General features: G+C 43.9%; 1 protein-coding gene across 1 annotated transcript in view; it reads left to right on the top strand.

Moving 5' to 3' along the window:
* The window catches only part of LOC126298673 (protein dispatched), a 193,824-nt gene that overhangs the window by 44,164 nt on the left and 122,743 nt on the right, over positions 1-26,917 (top strand). The window contains exon 3 of the mRNA XM_049990105.1: positions 10,811-10,972. Within this exon, the coding sequence (XP_049846062.1) occupies positions 10,811-10,972 (162 nt within the window). The remainder of the gene's footprint in view (positions 1-10,810; positions 10,973-26,917) is intronic.

Here is a 26,917-nt window from a genome sequence, read left to right as displayed (position 1 = left end):
TTCCCGTTTTTCTGGGTCCCTTCGGTGGCGGACTGTGCCTTGGTGGTTGCCTGAGATCGCTGAAGCGATTAAAGCTCGCCTGTGGGCGCTCCAGCGTCACAAGCGACATCCGTCAATCGACCACCTTATCGCCTTCAAACGGCTGCGTGCGCGAGCCCGCTGCATTATCCGCCAACACAAGCAGGAGTGCTGGGAGCGGTATGTGTCCACCATTGGCCTCCATGTCACTCCATCGCAGGTCTGGGCCAAGATTCGTCGCCTCTATGGCTATCGGACCCCTGTCAGTGTCCCTGCGCTCTCACTGAATGGAGCAGTTTGTACTGACTTCGACGTCATTGCAAACCGCTTGGCAGAGCACTTTGTTATGAATTCCGCTTCTGCCAACTACCCCTTGGGCTTCCGCTCCATTAAGGAGCGGATAGAACGTCGGAGTCTGTCTTTTCGCACTCACCATCCTGAATTGTACAATGTTCCATTCAGTGAGTGGGAATTTCGAAGTGCCCTCGCCGCTTGTCCTGATACCGCTCCTGGGCCAGATAGCATCCACTCTCAGATGCTGAAACACCTTTCAGTGGACTGCCAGCGACGCCTCCTCGATCTTTACAACCGCATTTGGGTCGAGGGTGAGTTTCCGTCGCAATGGCAGGAAAGTCTTGTTGTCCCCATTCTGAAACCAGAGAAGAACCCTGTGGAGGTGGACAGCTACCGTCCCATTAGCCTCACCAACGTTCTTTGCAAGTTGCTTGAACGGATGGTGAGCCGCCGCTTGAATTGGGTACTGGAGTCTCGAGGCCTTCTGGCTCCGTCTCAGGGTGGGTTCAGTAAAGGCCGCTCCGCCGCTGACAATCTGGTGAGCCTGGACTCGGCCATCCGTACTGCCTTTGCCCGCCGTCAGCATCTCGTTGCTGTCTTTTTCGCCATGCGGAAGGCGTATGATACGACATGGCGTCATCACATCCTTTCTACGTTCCATGGATGGGGTCTTCGGGGCCCTCTGCCGATCTATATCCACAATTTTCTGTCGTATCGTACCTTCTGCGTGCACGCCGCGGCCTCATATAGTTCCTCCCAAGTCCAGGAGAACGGTGTGCCACAGGGTTCTCTTCTCAGTGTGTGGCTGTTTTTAATAGCTATTAACGGGCTTGCTGCGGCCATGGGAAATACTGTCTCCGCTTCCCTGTATGCTGACGACTTCTGCCTTTACTACAGCTCTATTGGCATTGCAGCTGCTGAACGTCAGCTACAGGGTGCAATCCGCAAGGCGCAGTCTTGGGCTGTAGCGCATGGTTTTCAGTTTTTGGCAGCCAAGACCTGCGTTATGCATTTCTGCCGGCGACACACTGTTCACCCGGAGCCGCTTTTATTCCATCCTGGCCACGTATCAGGGCTCTGGTGTTGTCTACACTGACGGTTCGATGGTTGCTGGTCTAGTCGGTTATGCACTAACTCTAGGGGACCATTCTGAACAACGTTCATTGCCGGCTGGCTGCAGTGTTTACACTGCTGAGCTGGTCGCCATCTTTCGTGCCCTAGAGTATATCCGCTCCTGCTCAGGTGAGTCCTTCGTTATCTGTAGCGATTCCCTGAGCGGTTTACGAGCTCTCGACCAGTGTTTCCCTCGTTCTCGTCTGGTGATGGCTATCCAGGAGTCCCTGCATACTCTTGCCCATAGCAGCAGGTCTGTGGTCTTTGTTTGGACCCCAGGCCATGTTGGTATACCCGGCAATGAAACTGTTGACCGCCTGGCGAAAGAGACCAGTGCGCCATCTCTGGACATTGGCCTCCTGGCGGCTGATTGGCGGGCAGTCTTACGCCGCAAAGTTCTCTCGTTTTGGGATGCTGAATGGCGCGGTCTGACCACCCCTAACAAACTCCGTGCCGTCAAGGACACGACGGCTGTGTGGCGGTCATCCATGCGAGCCAACCGCAGGGACTCAGTCGTTCTTTGTCGGCTCCGCATTGGTCACACCCGACTCGCGCACAGCTATTTACTGTGTCGTGAGGATCCCCCTCTTTGTCGTTGTGGGGCGTCCTTGACGGTGGTCCATATTCTGTCGGTGTGCGCCCTTTTAACTGTGCTCAGGCAGACTTTTGCAATGCCTGACACGCTCTCTGCTCTTTTATCAGGTGACTCTGCCATGGTGGACTTGGTTTTGTGTTTTATTCGGGCAGGGGGTTTTTATCCTTTAATCTGAGTGTTTGTTTTTTAGTGTTGATTCTGGCTTTTAGCCTCTGATTTTAAACTGAGTTTTTAAAGTGTTCTTGGTGGTTGGCTTTTCCTCCTTTTCTCTACGGTCGGCCAACCACCGTCACACTGTGTGTTTTAATTTGTTTTGTCTGGTCTCTGTCAGAGTATTTCACGTCCTGTTTCGTCTGCTGTCTTTCCTGTTGTTCGTTTTTTTTATTCTCTTCATGTGGTTTTATTTTTATGGAACAAGGGACCGATGACCATCGTAGTCTGGTCCCTTTAATCCCACAAACCAACCAACCAACCAACCAACCAACCATAATCACATTGCAAACTTTTTAGATGAATCACCTGAGTACAAACAATAGCTCTGCCATTGCACAGCCCTTTTAAACCTTGCATGCCTTACTACCACAATCAGTATAAATGCAGGACTTCTGTCTCCTCAGTGTATTGTAGTTCTTGTAGACTTGCACAACATTTTTAGTTGCATCTTCTGGGGCATCTCTATATAAAAATTACCAATGCTATTATCACAGTGAAAAAGTAATTACATTGTCAGAATAAATTATTTGTGGATTGAATAATTTTAAAAACCATATGAAATTGGAATTGTATTAATCGGAGTACCGATCTGCTCAATGTTAAATGTAAAGTGCTTGCATTATGAGCTGACAAGGTACTGGTATTGCATAATGATTTTGAATATATACTGATGTGTTGTGGACTTACTGAAGTGCCAAAGAAACTGGTATAGGCATGCGTATTCAAATACAGAGATATGTAAACAGGCAGAATACGGCACTGCAGTTGGCAATGCTTATATAAGACAAGAAGTCTGGCACAGTTGTTGGATCAGTTAATGCTTCTACACTGGCAGGTCATCAAGATTTAAGTGAGTGTGAATGTGTAGTTAGTGCACAGCATCGCCAAGATAGCGATGAAGTGGGAATTTTCCCATATGATGACCATTCCGTGAGTGTATCGTGAATATCAGGAATCTGGTAAAACATCAAATCTCTGATGTCGCTGTGGCCGGAAAAAGATCCTGCAAGAGTGGGGCCAACGTGACATAAGTGCAACCCTTCCGCAAATTTCTGCAGATTTCAATGCTGGGCCATTGACAAGTGTCAGCCTGCGAGTCATCCTCTAGAGATCATCAATATGGGCTTTCGGAGCCGAAGACCCACTCTTGTACCCTTGATGACTGGATGACACAAAGCTTTATGCCTCGCCTGGACCTGTCAACACTGACATTGGACTATTGATGACTGGAAACATATTGCCTAGTCAGACAAGTCTCGTTTCAAATTGTATCGAGCGGATGGACGTTTGCTGGTAAGGAGACAACCTGATGCACCTATGGTCCCTGCATGTCAGCAGCGGACTGTTCAAGCTGGTGGGGGCTCTGTAATGGTGTGGAGCATGTGCATTTGGAGTGATACGGGACCCCTGATATGTCTGGATACGACACTGACAGGTGACATGTATGTAAGCATCCTGTCTGATCACCTGCATCCATTCATGTCCCCTGTGCATTCCGATGGACTTGGGCAATTCCAGCAGCACAATTCAACACCCCACATGTCCAGAATTGCTACAGATTGGCTCCAAGAGCACTCTTATGAGTTTGAACACTTTTGCTGGCAATCAAACTCCCTCTCCGCCCCATCTTACTCTTATGGATTTATGGACTGCTCAGCAGGATTCATGGTGTCAGTTCCCTCCAGCACTACTTCAGACATTAGTTGAGTCCATTCCACATCACATTGTGGCACTTTTGCTTGCTTATGCTGGCCCTACATGATATTAGGCAGGTGTACCAGTTTCTTTGGCTCTTCTGTGTATATTGCTGTTACATTTAGCTATTGAAGTTTGTGATTGAGGAGATGTAATGGTGATGCCAACCCACAATATCCACAGAAATTGCAAAAATTAAAACTTATGTGACCACTTTTGATGTGTGTCGTATGGCAGAAAACCGTACAAAAGTGATAACTTACTTTGAGGTACAGACAGACGACTTAGTCACCCAAAAATTAGTTAAACTAATCTTAAAACCAATACCATTGAATATTAAATGTGCAGATCCCCTGTGCAAACAAGAACATTACTGTTGCAACTTGTATATGTTTCTTCCAGAGAACGTGAGTGGCCCTGTAGTAAAACTTCTATTATAAGGTGCTAACTATAACAGACAATGTTAGATCTACTATAACGGCAATGTTAGATCAGGATCAATATTGTAACAAGCATAAACATTCAGAACTGAACTTACTGACTGTGGGTGCTGTAGTGAGAACCCTATACACCTCCTGAATTGATGAAAATGGTTGTGACAGCTGTCTCATAATATCAATATGCAGACCACATAAAACTAGCGACCTGTATGTGGGTGTAGCATCGGTGTAATTTCATTGTAAATAACATACTAATAGCTTATGGCCAACATTACTTTTAGCTGATTTAGTTATCAGCTACAGCATACATTTAATTGTGCTGATTATACTTGATTTAGTTTATGTTCTAATGGCCCTCCCTTGGCCACTAGAAAAATTATTAAATATTCCTGATAGGAGCAAGAAGAACAAACAGATAAGCAGCCTCAAAACTTTCCGCTGCAAAATTAATTATTACTACTGTTTCCTACTCTTACAAGGTCCTCTTTCATTCATAGTATTAAATGATTGAAATAAATATATGCTTTTCATTCAAAATAAAATATTTAGTGCTATGGATCTTGATTACTGTCTTCTTGGCTGAAAGAGAGTGAATTATTAATTTTTCAGTAATGTGTGGCGTCTCCAGAGTGCAATTGAGCGCACTCAAGGTTAAAGTTTTTCTTAGCAGCCAACATAAGAAACAGCTTTTCAAGGTCTGCATCATAATGTAGCTCTGAAAAATTCTTGGCACTGGTATTGAAGAGCAAGTCAGATGGATATGATTCTGAAGAGCTATGATAGTCTGTGTCGGTAGGGCAAGTTCCACAAATTTTCGACTTTCACAAAAGAGAATCTGTTCATTCCAAAATACTGTCATATTAAACAGGGATCACACAGTACTACCTAGCATTCAAAATCCTGTCTTCTGCTTGCTTGCACTTTTTATAGTAACTACTAAGAGAGGAAAGATGAGGATAACATTCACTTCAAAACTGAGAAATATCTTACCTTTCAAGATAACAATTATTATTTCATGAAATGTTCATCTCAGTGCTCAACTAGTAAGAGATTTATCTTCTTACAAGACTTACTTACTGACAAAAATTAATATTTTCTTATATCTCACAGCATTGGCAGCTGATGTTTCCTTTTTAACAATAGGAGTACACCTCCTTTTAAAATACGTGCTTCTCTAGTCAAGTCCATGGAACACTAACAAGCCAGCGATATTATTTACAATGCTGTGCTCTCACAGGCGAAAGCGATAATTTAGCTTATGAAGTGACACTAATGTAAAAGGGGAGGCCATGACGTTGGGATCACGGATTTACTTCAGACTCTGTGCACCTTTAGTAGGCCATTAAAACAACATAATGTGCAAGCAGCAGTAAGGTGCACTACTTGGGCAATTCTGAGATAGCAAGAGAAGTTGTACGCATCTGTTATGTAACTGATGTATCTGTGCATAGGTGTCGGACTTCAGAGTTTGTGGTGGTTGAGTGGTGAGCATATGAGCTTTGTAAGATGGAACGTGTATGAGGTGATAGTTCGTCTCCCACTTAAACCTTCATTTTAGTAGTACAAGTGTAAATTCTGTGATATTCCAAAAAAATTGCACCTACTTTATTTGTTCTTGCTACATTACCAACGTCTCACCCATGTGCAGGTTAACTGCTAAATGGGGTCTGCCTCTATACCTGCAGCTCGAAGTGTTGAGGTGCAAAGTAGTTCTGGGTACCTTCCCAGATTGCATGTATAATGGATTTCGCAAATCACGACAGCCATACATTTTCAGGAAAACTGTATGCATTTCGTTATATACTTGTTGATAGTTATAAACATGTTCTAATAATTAATTTTAATTAAAATACAAGTAGTCAAATAACATGAAATTCACTAAAACTTCATACAAATAGAACTGGTTTTTTTAATTATATAACCTTTCAAATGTCATATAAATTACATAATATGAACAGTGATGAAAAAAATATAGATTAAAAATTAAGTTTGAGCAGGGGTTGAACCATTGCCTCATATACGTTTGACTTACGAAGCTTGTACACTAATCAATTGATCACCACAGACTCTCAGAACATGCACATACAAACAGATACATAATGGATGCGTAAAACTTCTGTTGTGATTTTCTCAGAATTACCAGAGAGCTGCACCTTACTACTTGCATGTTATGTTGGTTTAAGGGCCTGCTAAAGGGGTACAAAGTTTGAAGTGAATCTGTGATCCCAATGTCATAGGCTCCCCTTGTTAGTTAATTAATTGATGGTGTAATATGAGAAACTGAGTTTAACAGTTCGTGTTGTCACCGTAACTCTTCGGCATGATGCACATAGAGACCTCCCAGACTGCTGGTTGGTCTACTCAGTTCTCATGGGTGGTACATGACACTGTACCAACATAATGGGCCCCTAGTTTGAAATCATCTACCTATTGATGTTACAAGAGAGCCATTACAACTGTTTCCATCAATTAAGGAGGTGTAACAGGTTCTCAACACAGCAACGACAACTCGTAAGTTCAGTTCTGTACGTTTATGCTGGTTGCGATGTTAATCCCGATCCAAATCACGGATAGCACATTATCTATTATAGTTAGCACTTTCCAGTAGAAGTTATATTATAGGACCACTCCTATTATCTGGCTAAAACATTTACAATTTACAACTGCAATGCTCATAACTCACAGCAGTCAACCTGCTGATTTCCATAAGAGTTCGGGCAATGTGAGCGCATCTGTACTCAAGAAGATCATTGGCTGGTAAGCCTTATCTATATGAATATGGTGTCTGTTCTTTCGGACATGTCCGAAAGAACAGATACCATCTTCATATATTCATACAAACTAAAAAGTTTCATTTTTGAATCCTATTGATTTGAACACAACATATGTAACAATTACCATTTGGGGCAAAACTATCTTGACACTCAAAAACATTTTTGAGGTCTGAACAGCTGTCACAATAATAGACGAATGTTACTCAAAACTTAAGGGTGAAAGTAACTTTCACATGATGTGTCACTGTCAAGTAGCATAGCTCAAATGAAACTTGAACCACCCACAGAAAGAAGTGCTGCTAAATAGTACAGAAGGTAACTGAAAGAAATATGCAGTGAGACAAACAGAAATAACACTTTCATTTGAAGACAATAATTATACCGAAGTCACCATTAATTCATTTGGCCCCCTTGATATTAAAAAAGGTGGGACATGATTCTTAATGGGGTGTGTGATCACCATGGACAGCAATGTGATCTCTGCAATGTGCTTCATGGTGGCCAAGAGATTGGTAAGGTGTTCTTGTGGTAAGATGTTTCGTTTCTCCACCAGCATGGTTGACACCACCTGGATGACTGTTAGTGTATGTGGACATGCTGCAGTATGTCTCCCCAGTGTATCCCATGCGTACTTGTTGAAAGTTAAGTTGGGGGGAGGGGGGGGGGGGGGGGGGAGAGATAGGAGACAGTCAAGCCAGTACATTTGCTGAATGTCGTCATCTTCCAAGAGTTTCTCCACCTACAGTATTTGATGTGGTTGGGCATTGTCATCTGTAAAAATGAAGGTGGGACAGAATGCACCCCTGAAGATATGTGTATGGAGGAGTAGTACAGTGTCACAGTAATGTTAACTAGTGAATACTCTGTTTTCAAGGATTTGGAGGTCTGTACATTCACATAACATTATGCCTCCCCACATCATAACATCAGGAGCACCAAAACGATCAGGTTTGACAGTGTTCCTGGGTGCATTATGTGTTGCCACCTTTTGCCATATGAAAGTATGTAATGCACCCAGGAACATTGTCAGACATAATCGTTTTGGTGGTTCAGGTGTTACAGTGTGGGGAAGCACATGTTGCTTTAGTGTACTGACCTCCAAATCTTTTGATTATGGTACACTCACTGGTTAACGTTATTGAGACACTCTAATCCTTCCCCACGTGTGTCTTTCTAGTGGTGCATTCAGTCATGACTTAATTTTTGTGGATGAGAGTACATGACCACATCAAACTGCAAAGGTGAAGCAGCTCTTGGAATGAGAGGATATTTGGCAAATGGTCAGGCCTCCCAATACCCCTGACTTAAACCCAATCAAGCACATGCAGGATGCATTAGGAAGGTGTATTTAACCATGTCCACACGCACCAACTGCTGGATGGATCCAGCAAGTGTCAACCATGTTGGTGGATGAATGGAGTGCCATACCACAAGAATTCCTTATCAACCTTGTTAGTCAGCATGGGTGTGCATTCCAGAGCCATGTATTGCTGTCCATGGTGATCACACACACACTATTAAGAACCCTGTCCAACCTTTTGTAACGTTCGGGGACCATCATAAATGATGGTGGATTCATTGTACTTATTGTCTTTGAATAGAAGTGTCATTTCTGCATATCTCATTGTGTATTTCTTTTATTTACCTTCTGTACCATACCGTAACATTTCTTTCTGCGTATGGTTGAATTACACTGAGCTGTGTTACCTGGCAGTGACACATCATGCGACAGTTACTTTCATTCTTAAGTTTTGTATACCAGTGTAAATGAGTTTTACAAACATATCTAAAGATGGTGATAAAAGAAAAAAAGGCTGGCTGCTTTCTTATATTCTGGGGGGGGGGGGGGGGGGCAGTAAATTCAGATTTTCTGTTTTTTGTACATTATCTGTTGTTTTCAGTTACTTGTACCATTTTATTGAGCTTTCTTAAGAAATAGTTTTCATTAATTGTAATGTTTATATCACTGTTTTTTTGCACACAAATTTGCATTCTTGGTTCATTTCACAAATAGTGTGTTCATGTAGAATGGCTTACTTTATGAATGCTTTGTGCTCTGTCATTTGGATATTTCTATGATAGCTGATAGATCTGTAGTCACATGTATAAGATATCTTATGCTGGTTGCAAGTGTATAAAATGCATTTTACTTTAGAAGTCTAATATTGATGATAACAGTGTATGTGGCCTATTTTAAAATTAGTTTTTTAGTTTTTATTTGTAATGTGCACTGGATGAGATCTGTTTGGCCAGTAAGGAACTACTGTCAAATACAATTCTCGAATGAAATTTCCACCCTGCAGTGGAGTGTGCGCTGATATGAAACTTTCTGGCAGATTAAAACTGTGTACTATATCGAGACTTTAACTCGGGACCTTTGCCTTCCCCGGGCAAGTGCCCTACCATCTGAGCTACCCAAGCGTGACTCACCACCCGTCCTCACAGCTTCAATTCCACCAGTCCTGAGTTCTAGTCTCGGTCTGGCACACAGTTTTAATCTGCCAGTAAGTTTCATATACAATTCTGTTCTGAAATATGTAAAATGGTATTGAAATTTATATATGGCTTTTTAGACATGTTATGTCAAGGGATGTAGGTCTTTGTTTAACAAAAGAATCCAGAAAAAAAGTTGTAGAGGTGACCTGGTTATTAGACAGGAGTAAAGGAAAATAGCAGGGACACGAAACTGCTATGGGTTTTTTCTCATACATGGCAAAAACCTGTATCAACTCTGAGTGCTTACTGGAAAGAAAATTAATTGTTGTTATGTTGTAGGCAGCAGGACTGCTGGTGTGGCGGTGGATACAAAAATGTTATTTGTTTTGTTGAATCCTGTTATGAAATATGTTCATGCACTTCTAAACAGTGTGAAATTGCACAGATGAGTAACAAACTGTTCATATTTGATAAATCCATGAAATAAAAATGACATCTTTTTCATGAAATTAACTGGCTTTTAACACCAAAATTATTGTGTGCCCTTTATGCACGGATTGTTGCTTTTCATATTGCAAGCTATTTTTTAAAATTAGGTTCATGTATGAGATACACCGTGGAAGAAAAAGTGAAACACTACAATACGTGAGAAATCTTAACAAAAGCTGTAATGCCTATGTACTTTAATCACTTGGTATTCAGAGTAATAAACAATTAAAACCAGCTGGACACTTTCTTTTATTGTTATATTTGCACAGGACTGATATGTGCTTCAGAATAAGACTTAATAGCCTAAGTGTACATCCTGTACTCATTGTGAAATGTTTATTCTGTAGTTATAAATTTTGGTTTTCCCCCATTTGAACTGTACTGTACAGTTTTTGTGAGAGCCATGGAAACAATCACATTGATAAAATTCATTGCACGGAAAATTTGCAGATTATGTTTTGTGTTCTATTACAAAATTTTTGTTCTCATTATTGAAGTAATGTTTTGATTTGGATGAAGATAAAGTATGAAAGTAGATGCTGATGACCAAATATAACTACACATAACAAAATTGAAGGATCTTTTTGAATGAGATTTATTGAGTATTATGCAGTTTTTGAGAGTCATATTTCTGTACTGAAAATAGTTAAAAACATTTAGTGTTGAGGGATTGGACAATAATGGTTATTTTTATGTAAATATTTTGAAGTCATAGTTTTCAGATTTTTGCATAATTCTTTTAGGGATTTCAGTCAAGGGGGACAGTTTTATCCCAGAGAATAACAGCATGGATTAATCTGAAAGATGCAACGAGACCATCTGGACCACTCTCAGTAAATCCAAAAGGTGACACTGCTGACTTAAGAGAAATATCAAAGATAAGGAGACATCGGCAGCATCATAAGGTAAATGACAGTAATTTAAAATTGCATTGTATTTGTATAACTCAGAAGAGTGATCTTTTATCTATGTATGTTGCAATTAAAGATCTATAGATATTAAGCCACTTTACCTTGCTAAGATGTAAGACATAGTTTACTGGATGAATATATTAAATTAAACAACAGATTTGTTGTTGATTTGTATGTCAAAATAGAAATAACAAAGACTAATGGGATAGTGACTCTTGACACATCTGTTAATGTTTTGTAATATAATTATTTATACAGCCATTCATAGTAGCCCATTTTACGTGGGATATTAGTTCACAGATCTCCATGATACAAAGAATTACAAAGTATGATGCTTGGAGTTACAAAGATGTTTGTAACTGTTGCACCAACATTGATTACAGGAGTAAAATAAAGTTTTAATTTTGAAACACAGCACTGAAAAAAATCATAAATATTCCTTTCACACGAGATTGTGATTATTATTTATTTATTTTTATTTATTTATTTATGAAATTGTATTTGTCTTGGATTACAGTCTCATTGAATTTTTAAATGACTTAATATTCGCCATTGTGGTATTTATTACAATTTACACAACTGTAATTTTGAATTGAGGTCATTGTTATGTAGTTAAAGCTGCAATAGATATGAGGGGTCTCAAAAAAGAACAGACTTTGCTTATAACATCTTTACTGCTCATTAACTACATTTTAAGCAATGTACCCTTCAAAGTAGACCCTTCCACCGGCAATATACCATTCCCAATATTTTTTCCATTTTTGGAAAGCCTTCTGTAATGCACTTCCCGGGATGCTGCACAGTTCTCTTGTTGTATTGTGCTGAGCTTCTCAGTGATTTTGATATGACATTTTTTCAACACTGTTTTAAGTTTTGGATACAGGAAAAGGTCTGCAGGGGATAGGTCACTAATATGACAAACAGCTGGTGCATTTTCAGACACAGCAAAACAAGGCTAACAGCAGTCTGTTGTGTAAACGTACCATAAGGTATGTTCAGTAGCTGCATTGCGTTTCCTATGCTGGGTGAAGCGTTATTTCAAAATTTTTGTCTTTGTTTGACATCAAAATTAGACATTCCACTGTCAGAAAATGGTTTTTCACAGTACATCCATGAAAAATCTAGGTTCAGAATTCAAAAACTTCTTCACATTCGGGACAACATCAATAAAATGTCAACATTAATAAAGTTAATAAAAATACTGTGAACCTCTATGGCTCAAGTCAGCATTCATCACATATCATCTGTGTGAAGCTTAAAATACATCATTTTGTTATGAAAACATATGAAACAAGCAGATAAAGACAGCATCTTAATTAACTTTATCAGTAGGTAATGGGTGGAATTAAATGTCTTGAAGCTAGATCTGCCCATGTCAGTAACATGCAGCATTCTGGTTAAAAACAGAGTGGAAACCAGCTTCAACATATTTGCATCATTCCCAAGGACTATATTTAAGATATAATGTAAGCATCTTGACATAAAACCTTTGATAGCATATACAAGTATACTCTTAGATGCTAAGCTTAAGGCAATGGGAAAAATGAGGACTGTCATACGTTATTAACTGTGGTAAAAACACACACATCCATAAACCTGAGAATAAATCAAAATACTATATACCTGTGAAGGTACATACAATATCGTGGCATAGCTACAAAAGCATTCTGGACTTTTATATAAAATTGTTTATTGGATTACTGAAGGAATTGGACACACAGTGTGGGGCTCATGAAAGTGTCCTGCCACAAAGAATCCATGCATTGCAAATACATTTTTGTTTCTCATATCTAAAAATACAACTACTACATTAATTGTCGTAAAAACATAATCCATAAATTTGAATAATAACTAAAATACTATATGGTGGTAGTTCGTGCAATGGTACAATATGTGATCAAAAGTATCCGGACACATGGCTGAAAATGACTTACATGTTCGTGGCACCCTCCATCGGTAATGCTGGAATTCAATATGGTGTTGGCCCACCCTTAGCTTTGATGACAGCTTCCACTCTTGCAGGCATACATTCAGTCAGGTGCTGGAAGATTTCTTCGGGAATCGCAGCCCATTCTTCGTGGAGTGCTGCACTGAGGAGAGGTATTGATGTTGGTTGGTGAGGCCTGGCACAAAATCATTGTTCCAAAACATCCCAAAGGTGTCCTATCAGATTCAGGCCAATCCTCTGTGCAGACCAGTCAACTACAGGGATGTTATTGTCGTGTAATCACTCCTCCACAGGCCGTGCATTATGAACAGGTGCTCGATTGTGTTGAAAGATGCAGTCGCCATCCCCAAATTGCTCTTCAACAGTGGGAAGCAAGAAGGTGCTTAAAACATCAATGTAGGCCTGTACTGTGATAGCAAAACAATCAAGGGGTGCAAGTTGCCTCCATGAAAAACACGACCACCCCATAACACCTCCGCCTCTGAATTTTACTGTTGGTACTACATGCACTGGTAGACGATGTGCACTGGGCATTTGCCATACCCACACCCTGCCATCGGGACACCACATTGTGTACCGTGATTCGTCACTCCACACAATGTTTTTTCAGTCGTCCAATGTTCACACTCCTTACACCAAGCAAGGCATCATTTGGCATTTACCGGTGTGATGTGTGGCTTATGAGCAGCCACTCGACCATGAAATCCAAGTTTTCTCCCCCAGGGGCTCAGCATTCACTTGCTGAGTACGGGCTTGGCGACCCCGGGGTCCTGAGCTGGGGACTGGTCTGCGCCGCCAGTCTCCTGTCACCGTAACCCCCGGCCATGCTTCAGCGACCATCGTACGGCGCGGCGGTGAAATGTTGTGTGCTGCGGGGAATGGTAATCTTGGCTTGACCGCCTGGTTTGCGAGGAAGGCCAACCTCTATAAAAAACCCTCAATCTTTCAGTGTGCTCCGCGCCTAGAAGATGCATGGCTGTTGGGGTGGAACAGTCGCAAGCGGGCAATCTCTGGGGCACCTGCCGCACCCCAGTTGTATAAGGCTTACTCAGGCACGCGGGGCTCTGTCTGAGCGGACCTTTAGTTCCCTAGCTGCTCGTGGGACCGCAATGGACCCTTCGACCTCTACATTTCCCCCTACCAGTGGCTTGGGTGCGCCACTAGTAGGAAAACATACCCCATCGAAAAAGCGGCTACGCGCTGCGAGTCCTCCAGTGCCTGGTGTTGCTAGAGATTTAACAGACTGTATTAACGGAGCACATGCTGATAATCAGAATGTGTTTTTGATTATTAAAAGGGAGGAGGGTAGCTTTGAGAGGGTTTCTCCCTTTTACATCCACAAGGGTCTTGAGGGAATTGCAGGAATACTGAAATCTGTAAAGCTACTGCGCAATGGGACTCTGTTAGTTGAGACTTCCAGTTCCTGTCAAGTCGCTTCCCTTCGGAAAGCAACCTGTCTAGGAGAGTACGCAATCGAGACTGAGCTCCAATCCACTTTGAATTATAGTAAGGGTGTTGTGACGTGTAGGGACTTGGTGGATATCCCCATAGACGAGTTAAAATCTGAGTGGGCTGACGAAGGTATTGTTGACGTGCAGCATATTATGAAACGAGTCAATGGGGACCTTGTCAAATCTGACTCGTTTATTCTCACATTCAGTTGCCCGAGACTCCAAGAGCATGTTAAAGCGGGGTTTTTACGTTTGCCAGTACGGCCATATTTCCCCAACCCAATGCGCTGTTTTAAATGTCAGCGCTTTGGGCATACTACGTTGGGGTGCAATGGGATAGCCACTTGTGGTAAATGTGGTCAGCCTGCCCATGATGGAGCTGATTGTTCATCGCCTGTGAAGTGCGTGAATTGCTCTGGTAGTCACCTTGTCTGAAGCCGGATCTGCCCCATCTCTCTCGAAGAACGGAAGGTACAGGAGATTAAAACATTGAAGAGCATCCCCTATGGTGAGGCCAAGAAGCTCTTTAAGGCCATGCAACCTCCTGTGTTTTCAACATCTTTCGCTTCCGCTCTCAAAAAACCGGTACAACTGGCCACTGTTGCTACGCAGACGGAGGTTGCTAGTGTTAGCACTAATACCTGCGCTTGCCAGTGCACTTTGGCTGCTGCGGTTGTTTTGCAACCTGCGGCTCTCCCCGCTACGTCGGACAAGGCCGTGGTTGCTGACATTGGGGTACTTCCTGCCTCTCCCCATATGGCGCCTTCTGCCCAGGTGAGTAAAGCTCCAACTGTTGACAAGGCTGCATTCTAAGCCCCCCAAGACAAAGCCTCAGAAGGTGAAGGTTTTGCCACCTGAGGAGACTAGTCAGCGTCGGTCCGATGACGAGGCCATTGTACTGTCTGACATCTCCCGTGGGTCGTCATCGGAGCTTATGGACATTGATGTCGACCGGGGGCGATCTTCTCGCCCCAGGAATAAATCTCCGGCCAGTACGGGCTCACCTCCAAAGCACAGAGGCAGGGTGAAAGTTCAGCCACCCTGATCACTGGCTCCCATATTACAGTGGAACCTGAATGGGTTCAGGACGCATGTGGCCGAATTACAACTCCTTATACGAGAGTGCCCCTTGTGCTTATGTCTCTTGGAGACACATTTTCGGGCCACTGATGCTCCTTCTTTACGGGTCTATACCGTATATCGAAAAGATGATCTGACGGGGAAAAGGGCAAAGGGTGGTGTTGCGGTTTTTGTCCGTGACATGCACCCCTCATCTGAGCTCCCTCTCGTCACCGACTTGCAAGCAGTTGCAGTTGACATTCTTGTGGGTCGGAGGCTCACAGTCTGTTCAGTTTATTTACCGCCTCAGGATGCGATGGACTCTGAGGCTCTCACGGACCTTATTACCCAACTCCCCCGCCCATTTCTTCTTCTGGGGGACTTTAACGCTCATAATGTCTTATGGGGCTCTCCGACTACTTGCCCCAGGGGTCGCATTCTGGAAAGTCTCGTGATGTCTGAAGAACTCTGCATCCTCAACTCTGGTGCTCCCACTCATTTCTGTACTGCTTCCGGGTTGACATCGGCTATTGACCTTTCCTTTTGCTCTCCAGCACTTGCGGATTCTGCTCTGTGGGAGGCTGCTGCTGACCTCCATTTTAGTGACCACTTCCCCCTTTGGATTCGCCTCCTGGATGAGGCTGTGGTATTACCAGTGCCGCCCTGGTGCCACCTCTGCAGAGCTGACTTGACACTTTGCAGCCAACTGGCTGTTTTGGAACACCGTGCCAGCGCCCACGAATGGGTAGACCATGTTACAGCCATGATCTCCTATGCTACTGAATTGTCAATCCCACGGTCATCCGGTCATCCCAAGAGGCGTCCTGTCCCTTGGTGGACCACTGAGTGCCGCTCAGCCATCCGAGCCCGCCGTGCAGCTCTGCGCTGCTTCAAGTGCCGTCCCTCAGCTGACAATCTTGCGGCCTTTCGGGTGGCAAGGGCCAGAGCGCGGCGAGTGATTAAAGAGAGCAAATGATGGTCATGGCAATCGTTCTTGAACTCCATCTCTTGCTCCACTAGTTCTACGAAAGTATGGGAAGCCATCAGGAGGATTTCTGGGAAACTCAGACAGCTACCTGTCACGGCATTGCTGCATCAGGGATGTCTCCTCATGGCGCCGAGAGACATTGGCCAGACACTAGCCATGCATTTTGCGGACTCTACCGCCACTATTAAGTGTGATCCAGATTTCTGCCGCTACCGCACTGCCATCGAGAGGGGTCACTTGGACTTCCGGTCTCTAAATTCTGAACCCTATAACTGCCCCTTCACAATGTGGGAACTGGATTCTGCGCTGTCTGTGGCTCATGGTAGTGCGCCTGGTCATGATCAAATCCGGTACAGCATGCTGCGGCACTTGTTGCTGCCATCCAAGGAAGTTCTCCTGAACTGTTTTAATATGATATGGTTATCCGGCACGTACCCTGACTCGTGGAGGGAGGCGATTTTGATTCCCCTCCTCAAACCAGGGAAGGATCGAACGCATCCCAGTAGTTATTGCAGTATTGCTTTGACGAGCTGTGTTGGGAAGACGTTGGAACGCATGGTCAACTGCCGCCTGGTTTGGCTGCTCGAGACCAGGCAGCTCCTTAGCCCTTCTCAGTGTGGCTTTCGGAGATGTCATTCCACTATAGACAACTTGACCCTGCTTGAGGCCGCCATCCAGCCGGCCTTCCTACGTAACCAGCGTTGTCTAGGGGTCTTCTTTGATATTAATAAGGCGTATGACACTACTTGGCACCGCCTTATCCTCAATCACCTCCACAAGTGGGGCTTTTGTTGCCGTCTCCCCATCTTCATTCGGTCCTTTCTTTCTCACTGCCTCTTTCGGTATCGGGTTGGTAATGTGCTATCTGATTTGTACGTGCAGGAGAATGGTGTTCCTCAGGGCAGCGTTTTAATTGTCACCCTCTTTGCCGTCGCTATTAACAGTATCACGTCCACTATCCGGAGTCCTGCCCAATGCTCCTTGTTTGTGGACGATTTTGCTGTTTTCTGTTCTTCCTCCAGTCTTGTCACTGCTAGTCCGCAGTTGCAGCTTACGATAAAGTGCTTAGAGGCATGGACTGCAAAGACGGGTTTTACCTTTTCTGCAGACAAATCTGTGTGTGTTCATTTTAATCGTTCTTGGCATCCTTTTACCTCCCCTGAATTGCGTCTTAGGGACACCGTTCTTCCTTTTAGAGACACTGTGAGGTTCCTGGGCCTCACTTTTGATTCCAAGTTGTCGTGGTTGCCTCACCTTAAAGACCTCAAGGTGCGGGCCCTGAAGGCACTGAATATTTTGAAGTGTCTAAGCCATTGGTCCTGGGGAGCAGATCAGGCCCGTCTGCTGCAGTTTTATAGGGCTTTCGTCCGATCGCGTCTTGACTATGCATGCACAGTTTATGGGTCAGCAAGGCCTTCGTATCTGAAAATCCTTGACGTAGTACACCATGAGGGTATCAGGCTGGGCACTGGTGCCTTCCGTACCAGTCCCATCCCCAGCCTGTGTGCTGAGAAAGGGGAACCGCCGCAAGCCATCCGGCGGAAACTCCTCATGGTGCGACGGATGTGTCATTTCCTTGCCTGTCCTACCTCCCCTGCGTACCCTACTGTTGCCCGACCGCCTGTGGAACGTCTCTCTTCCAGTCGTCCCAGGGCAATGAGACAATTTGGGATTCGTGCCAAGCATTTGCTTGAGTCCCTTGGTGTGGAGCATGTGGCCCCCCAACGACAAGGTTTTACTCGCCTGCGTCCCTGGTTGCTTCAGAGGCCCAGCATTCTTCTAGACTTGTTGGAGAACCGGAGGAACTGCACTCCAGCGTTTGTTTTTACCTCCTTATTTTACGATATTTTAAACCAGCATCCAGACGATGTACCTGCATTCACAGATGGCTCTAAACAGGGGGACTCTGTTGGTTTTGTTGTTGTTTTCCCTGATCGAGTCATCAAGTAACGGCTTCCTGCGGCATTTACCAGCTTTGATGCCGAATTGTTTGCGATCTTGCGGGCACTGGAGCAGATGAGATGTGTTCCCAGTCTTAAGTTCCTCATCTGTTCTGACTCCCTGAGTGCCCTTCAGGCCATGCAACACTTGTACCCAGTGGCTACGGTCGTCCAGAACATCCATGATGCCCTACTCCACCTGCAACGGCAGGGGAAGGAGGTTTCTTTCAGCTGGGTGCCGGGGCACGTGGGTATTAGGGGAAACGAACTGGCGGATGTGGCTGCCAAAGATGCATGTTTCCTCCCTCACGTTGTTGAATGTGCCGTCCCCCTCCATGCTGTAACCTCCCTTTTGCGTTTTCATGTTATGCGTCAATGGGAAGAGGAGTGGCTGGCAGTTGGTGACAATAAGCTGCGTCTGGTAAAGGCCACTATGCGACCATGGCGTACGTCCTACCAGTCATATAGGTGGGATGAGGTTCTCCTCACTCGCCTCCGCATCGGGCACAGTCCCTTAACGCATGGTTTTTTACTCTGGCGGGAGGACACACCCCCCCCCCCCCCCTTCCCGCAATCTGCAGTGCTTGTGGCATCCAGATTACTGTCCGCCACATTTTACTTGACTGTTATTCTCTGACCAGAGGGCGGTGGTTTCTTTGCCACCGGATTTGCCCTCTATTTTGCAAGACGATGCAGCGACTGTGGTTAAGGTCTTACGGTTTTGTGTCTTGTCCAATTTGTTGCCTTGGATTTTATGGGAGGGTTTTAATGTGGTGCTGGGTGACTGACTCACCCAGGGTTTAGGTAAGAGGTCCGCCAGTCACGATTACCTCGTTGTTTTTCTTCGGTTTTTTGCTCTCCTTTCCTTGTGTTTCCTTTTCTTTTTTAGTGTGTTCCTTCTCCTCTTGTTTTGCCTCTGTATATGGGGATTTGGAACTGCGTCAGGTCTGCGTCTTTTAGCCATTATCCTTGATCGCTGTTCGTCTTAGTCCTTTCACTGCATGTGTTCCTGTTTTTATGTGCTTGGGTGCTGATGACCACGCTGTTTAGTGCCCGTAAACCTCAAACACACACACACACACACACACACACACACACACACACACACACACACACACACACACACCAAGTTTTCTCACCTATCTTTCAAAGTACTTGAAGTGGATCCTGATGCAGTTTGGATTTCCTGTGTGATGGTCTAGAAAGATATCTGCTTATTACACATTACGACCCTCTTCAACTGTTGGCAGTCTCTGTCAGTCAACAGATGAATTCGGCCTGTTGCTCTTGTACTGTACGTGTCCCTTCATGTTTCCACTTCACTATCACATTGGAAACAGTGGACCTGAGGATGTACAGGAGTGTGGAAATCTCACTTACAGATGTATGACACAAGCGACACCCAAGCAACTGATCACATTCGAAGTCCGTGAGTTCCGCAGAGCACCCACTCTGCTCTCTCACGATATCTAATTACTACTGAGTTCGCTGATATGGAGTACCTGGCAGTAGGTGGCAGCACAATGCACCTAATATGAAAAACGTATGTCTTTGTGGGCGTACGGATACTATTGATCACATAGTGTTCAGATATTGTAAGAAATGAAGTGTCATATAAATAAATGAAGTATCCTACTCGAAAAGATGGGATACATGATGAAGGGAAAGTACTGCTGGCAGTTACGTGGAGCATTCAGCTACCATTCACTGTTTTTGAAAGACTGAATTGAAGTTGTCCAGAAATCTTCTCGTAAATAAGTCTGCTTGTTCATTTAACATATTTTCTGGGTGAGTTTTGAGAGTTTTGAGATGATCCTACATTTCTGTTTATTCCAAAATATTCATGGTTTTGCCCTTCTGTATGGTGTCCAGGATTTGGATATACTGGCTGCATTATGTGTATTCTCTTTGAGATGAATACTGAATGTGGAAGTGCTGCTACCTGTTTACCTGATATGTTCTTTAAATTTAGTAGTAAAAGAACATCCTGTCTGTCCTATATAATATATACTTCGGGCATGTACCACAGTGAATATTATACATGCCCGATTTACTGAAATGTTCACTTTTATTACTGTTACATCAGATTAGTTTCTGTAGAATATTTTTTGTTTGGAAACTAATCCCTACCTTTGTGTTTTTAAATGTCTGTGCAAGTTTAACCAAAGCTGCCTTGAGGTATGGGAATCCGACAAACTTTGGTTGGGTGGCTAGTTAGCTAGTTGTTCTGTAGATCAAAGTCACAATAAATGTTATGGTGCGGAATGCATCAACGGAAAAAAACATAGAACACATTTCAACCACCAAAAAAATAATATTTATGTGGCTACATGTGGACCATTTACAGCTTTATATATATTAAGATGGTTTCTGTTCTTTCGGACACGTCCGAAAGAACAGATACCATCTGTGACCATGCAGCTCGTTAGAACGAAATTACAATGAAATGAAAACCCTTAGGTGCTTACAGGCATTGACATATGTCAACGTAGACAGTTGAACATGTCTCTCCTGACTGGGATTCGAACCCGGGATCTCCTGCTTACACGGCTGGCACACTATCCATCTGAGCCACCAAGTGCACAGAGGATAGTGCGACTGAATTTCATTGTAATTTACAGCTTTCTTCATTAAAGTGACTCATTATCTTTACTCAGAAATTCCTCTGCTTTATTGCAGGGGTCAAAGAGGAGCATCTTTAATCTACATTTGAAAACACTTGTTATATCTGTCAGACACTTTAGTTCCATGGGTAGATTATCAATGAGTTATGTAGTGTCGATGACTAGCAATGCTGTCTTTCAGTGCTGATGCACACCACGCCCAATCTCCTACAGTAATCAGGAACTGTGGGTCAGTGGTTCATGGGTACGTGATGCTATGTCAGTAGTGTGTAACAAGCCATGAATTTGGGTCAGGTTGAAAGCATGCTCAGAAGGCCAATGCAGTTGCGGTGATTGCTCGCGACAAGCGGGAGATCTGGTTTTGAGTCCCAGTCTTTGAGTAATATCTGCAGATTTCACCCACTTCTGTGCCAAAGTTAGATTTAGTAAAAATATATCAGATCATTTTTCCTTATAGTACTGTACTTGTGAATATCTCTGTTACTACCAAACTTAGATGGACTGTTGCTAACAAATTTCATAAGTGAGTAAATGTATTGTGAAGCTGTAGTTAATATTCCCAGGTGCTTAAAGAGATGCCAACAAGATGTACATGTGTGAACTCCACACATAATACGCATTTTTGTGCAATGAATACTTTTCGCCTAAGAGAGGAATTACCCCAGAGTGTTATGACTTACAACACCAGTGAATGAAAATGCAAGTTCGTCATTATTCTTAAGGAAAAAAATAGTTGAACGTAAACATTGTAGCAAATCTAATATATATAAGCTAGCCCATTTGTGCAAAACCTTTAACTACCTTTCAGTAACTTCCACAAACCATAAAAACTTAACTCCTCTTATAAATTGTTATAATTGACACTAATGCTTTAGTAAGCATGCTTTCGATAAGTCACAGTAGATCACAGTCACTGATCATTTATCATTTAAAGATTTTATGTGCTCAGAAAAATGTATGAAGAGCTGGTTCAGTATAATGGCCTTTTGAAATCCAAACTGTCAATGGCTAAGTACCCCATTACCACACAGGTGGGTGACAATCCTGAAGTATATTACCTTCTCAAAAACTTTTAGAGAATGGTGTAAGGAGTGACACTGGTTGGTAGTTATTGACATCTGTGAAGTCACCCTTTATATAGATAGGCCTGGCAATGACATATTTCAATATTTCTGGTAAACACCCTGAGTTATTGATGCATTACACAAGTGACTAATAACATTTCATATTATAGAGCCACAGATTTTTTGTGTCGTATTGAAGATATTATCCACCCCATATGAAATTTTACTTTTTAAAATCATGATGATCTTTCTTATGTTAGATGGGGTTACGGGATTAATGTTTTTTTTCTGTTACAGTGCTTCCATTCTCTTTAAAAGAAATAATGTCATCTTCTATGGCTTCTTTCCCTGTCTCTCTCTTTTATTTTATTATCTGATTTGTCAGTTTTAGAGAAGATGTGCACACTCTTGAATATTTTGCAATTTAATATGTTACAGTACTGTTTATAATAATATAGCATTTCTGGGACATTTCTTGTTCTGCGCTGATGACCTTGACATTGTGCGCCCATAACATCCGATCTTCTTCTGGCTATTTGGTACAAGTCCTTTTTTCATTTTGGAGATTTCTTTAATGACTTGTCACTATTACATTGTTTTTTTTTTTTTTTTTTTTTTTTTTTTTTTTTTTTTTTAAGAAAAATGCTTTTAAAATGGATGCAGGCTCATTAAGGAAGTGTGTTGAATTTAGAGTTAACATTAGGCTCATTCTAAACTTCACCCCAGTCAACATTTTGAAGCTTGCTTTAAAATATTCAGTAGTCGTGTCATTAATCAGCCTCACTGTTTACTTATGGTGTTAGAAATGTACATGGAACTAAGTTATATAATGTGAATAATGTGCATCGTGGTATGACAATCCTTCTAGTACTGGTTAGGCATGTCTCTAACTTCTACTTGTTGAATAAATACATTAGCTACAATGGTATTTCTATTTTTAACAGCTTGGTCAAGTAAGTTTATGACATATCAAATTCCAAGTGGCTAACAGTCATTCATTTGTTTGTCTTTTACCAGTGTGATTTCTTTGACTGTTTTTGCATTGATATTGCATATTTTGGTACACACATTCCTAACCCTACCACCGGGAAAGCCACTCCTTAAAGAGACAGCTTTTTTAATATGGCTAACTCTTTGTGAATTTCGGCATCATCAGGCTTAGCGCATTAAGTGACATACTGTACATTGAAAAAATGCTTTTGTTGTGGTTGGCAGGAGAGCCAACACAGGGTTATTAAGGGAGGCCAAAATGCATGTGTTTTAGCTCACGCAGGCTGGCGTGAGGTCTGGAACATGACAAAGGAATTAGAATTGAGAAAAACGGACGTAGCTGGTGGAATACTTAACTTTAATCCATTAATGACGAATGTCGCTCTTGAAGGTACATGATTTACAATATCAATAGAAACTGATCATGGCGCCTTGCTGGGTCGTAGCAAATAACGTAGCTGAAGGCTATGCTAACTATCGTCTCGGCAAATGAGAGCGTAATTTGTCAGTGAACCATTGCTAGCAAAGTCGGTTGTACAACTGGAGCGAGTGCTAGGAAGTCTCTCTAGACCTGCCGTGTGGCGGCGCTCGGTCTGCAATCACTGATAGTGGCGACACGCGAGTCCGACGTATACTACCGGACCGCAGCCGATTTAAAGGCTACCACCTAGCAAGTGTGGTGTCTGGCGGTGACACCACATTCCTCCCCTGCAAATCGGCGTACGGTGGTGGCATAACACTTCCGCCCGTCGCGGGGAGGACCCCATGTTGACATATGCGACGAGGTGGTGAGCCTAACAACAGGTGAGGCTGTGCCACCCGCAGCCTGCCATTCGGACCACGGGGAGCTAGGAAACGCCTGAAAACCTGCTCCAGGGTGCACGCCAACATGCGGTGTACGCGCCCGTAGAGAGACAGGAGGGGCCAAAGGGTCGACCTCCATCGGGCCGGGACACCCGACGGCCGAAGACGACATATGGTCCGGAGTGGGCAAGAGTTCCATGTTGGAGGACAACTGGTCATGGGAAGAGATCGGTGGCACGTGACCAAGGGAGGTGCCCGGCGGTTGCAACGACGTGTCCACTGCGGGCGTTGCCGGCGGGAGAACAGGCGGCGGCGGCGGCGGTGGCAGCGGCGGCGGTGCGTCGCCATGGGGCAAAATGGAAGGCAGCGTCGGTAACACCTGGGGCTGAGGCGAGCCAGAAGATGGGCCCCCGGAGCGCTGACCGGACGGCACCATCGCTGAAAGCAGGCGGCGAGCGGCAGATCCCGTGCAATGACAGAGGCGCAGCTGATTGAGATGCCGACGCACCTCACCAGAGGCCCCCAAAACCAGATACATAGCGCGTCCGAGGCAGCGAAGAATGCGCCCTGCGAGCCAACGCCGTGAACCTCAGTAGTGGCGATAGTAGACAACGTCGCCTGGAGCAAAAGCAGGTGTCTGCCGCTTCAACATCTGTGACTTGAAAGTCCTGACCAAGCGTTCAGCGGCACCGTTTGACTGTGGCGAAAACGGCGCGGACGTCAGATGTTGAAAACCATTGGCCTTGCAGAATGACTGAAATTCTGCGCACATGAATTGTGGGCCATTGTCGGACACAACAATCTGGGGAAGACCTTCAATGCAAAAGATAGCAGATAACACTTGGATGGTGGCAGATGACGTCGTGGAAGACATCCGGACAACAAAAGGAAAATTACTGAATGAATCTACCACAACCAACCATCGAGCATTCCAGAATGGACTAGCAAAATCGATGTGTAAGCGTTGCCAAGGGGAAGTGGCTTTTGGCCATGCAAAGAATTTCCGTGGTGGTGCTGATTGTTGTTCGTTGTTCGGCACACACCATGCAAGAAGAGCACATATTCGTAATCGCGGCATCGATTCCGAACCAAGTACAGTGCTGACGAGCAAGTTGTTTCGTTCTCACTATACTACAATGTCATTGGTGGAGAAGCTGTAAGACAGAGAACTGTAACGAACGTGGTACCACGACCCTGGACTGATCATTATCCGAACGCAACAGCAAATCACCACATCGTACAAAACGTCTCTCCTTGCGAGCAAAAAAAGTCAGTGAACCAACGGGTCCCCGATCCGTGACTTTGACAAGGGTCATTGCATAGCAACAAAACGCAGAATGGGAGCAAGGACAGGGTCGGCAGCTGTGGCTGTAGCTACACAACGAAAATCAATCAGAAACGAGTCGACCACGTCATCGGTTTCCGCATCAATGAACATGCAAGCAAGTTCGGAGGAATCGAATGCCCTATCCTCAGCAAGAGCCAAGTGGGACAACGCATCGGCGTTTTCGTGCTTAGCAGTGGACCGATACAAGATATCGTAGCGGGACTGCGAGAGGAAAACAGACCAGCGAATGAATTTCTGCACTGTACGTGGAGGCACAGGCTTGGTCGGTTGAAAAAGCGATGTCAAAGGTCGGTGGTCTGTCATTATGGTAAAGTGATGACCATACAAGAAATCATGAAACTTTGTAACACCAAATACGAGATCCAATGCTTCTTTCTCGATCTGTGAATAATTTCTTTGCGCAGATGAGAGCAATTTGGACGCAAAGGCAATAGGGCGTTCGTGCTATCCATCTTTGTGCGCAAGCACAGCACCGATCCTGAAACCCTATGCATCCACCATCAACAAGAGGGGCTTCTGGGGATCGAATGGCGTAATGCAAGTATTGGAAAGCAACGCCGATTTCAATTGGCGAAAGGCGTGTTGGCAGTCCATCGTCCAGACGAACAGAACACCTTTACGGCGTAAGCGATGAAGCAGAGCTGAAATGGAAGAAGCATGCCGCACATAGCAGCAGTTGTAATTTATTTTTCGCAGCACACTCTGTAGCTGCTTCAAATTCCGTGGCGAAGGCAAGTCTTGTATGGCACAAAGGTGTGTTGGACTGGGATGTATGCCTTGGGCATTGAGTACATGTCCCAAGTATGGCAAGTCCCGAGCAAAAAACACACATTTGTCCTTCCGCAAGCGGAGACCATTTTGTCGCAAAACCTGAAATAATGTTCGGAGATTGGCCAAATGTTCTTCTTCCGTCTTTCTGGAGATCACAATATCCTCCAGATAATTTGCTGCAGTAGGGACTGACACACAAACAGTTTGGAGATATTGTTGAAACAATGCAGGGGCGGATATACACTTGAATGGCAGTCGTTTGAATCGATACAAACCAAGATGTGTGGTAACCACCAAAACGCGCTGGGATTCTTCGTCCACGAGTATTTGCAAGTATGCGTCTGCGAGGTCCAACTTCGAAAAATATTTACCCGGGCACAGTTTGTCAAAAAGATCTTCCGGGCGGGGTAAAGGAAAAATACGCAATCACTAGTTGTGGATTCACTGTTGCCTTGAAGTCCACACAAAGTCTCAATTTGCCAGAAGGTTTTGGCAGAATTACTAAGGGTGATGCCCAGAGAGAAGCCTGCACACGTTCAATTACACCTTGTGATTCCAAATCGTGTAATGTTTTTGCGACCTCATCACGCAATGCGTGGGGAACATTGCGCGCTCTGAAAAATTTCGGTTGCGCGTTGGCTTTCAGTTCCAAATGTGCTTTATAGTTCTTAGCGCAACCGAGGCCCGGTGCAAAAATATCTGCAAATTCTTCACATAGACGAGAAACACTGTCTGAAGGCACAGTCTAGTTCACTGATAGGACGTGATTTACTATACAAAAGTTAAACAACTGAAATGAATCGAAACCAAACAAGCTCACTGCAGAAGAAGAACGAAGGACGTAAAATGACACAAGTTTTGTTTGTCCTTTGTATGTTGCAAGAAGGCTGCACTGTCATAACACAGGGATACTTTGACCTGAATAGCTGCTTAGCTTAACATTTGCGGCACG

This window comes from Schistocerca gregaria, chromosome X (assembly GCF_023897955.1).
Source record: "Schistocerca gregaria isolate iqSchGreg1 chromosome X, iqSchGreg1.2, whole genome shotgun sequence".
NCBI lineage: Eukaryota > Metazoa > Arthropoda > Insecta > Orthoptera > Acrididae > Schistocerca > Schistocerca gregaria.
This window is presented reverse-complemented; position numbering and strand designations above follow the sequence as displayed.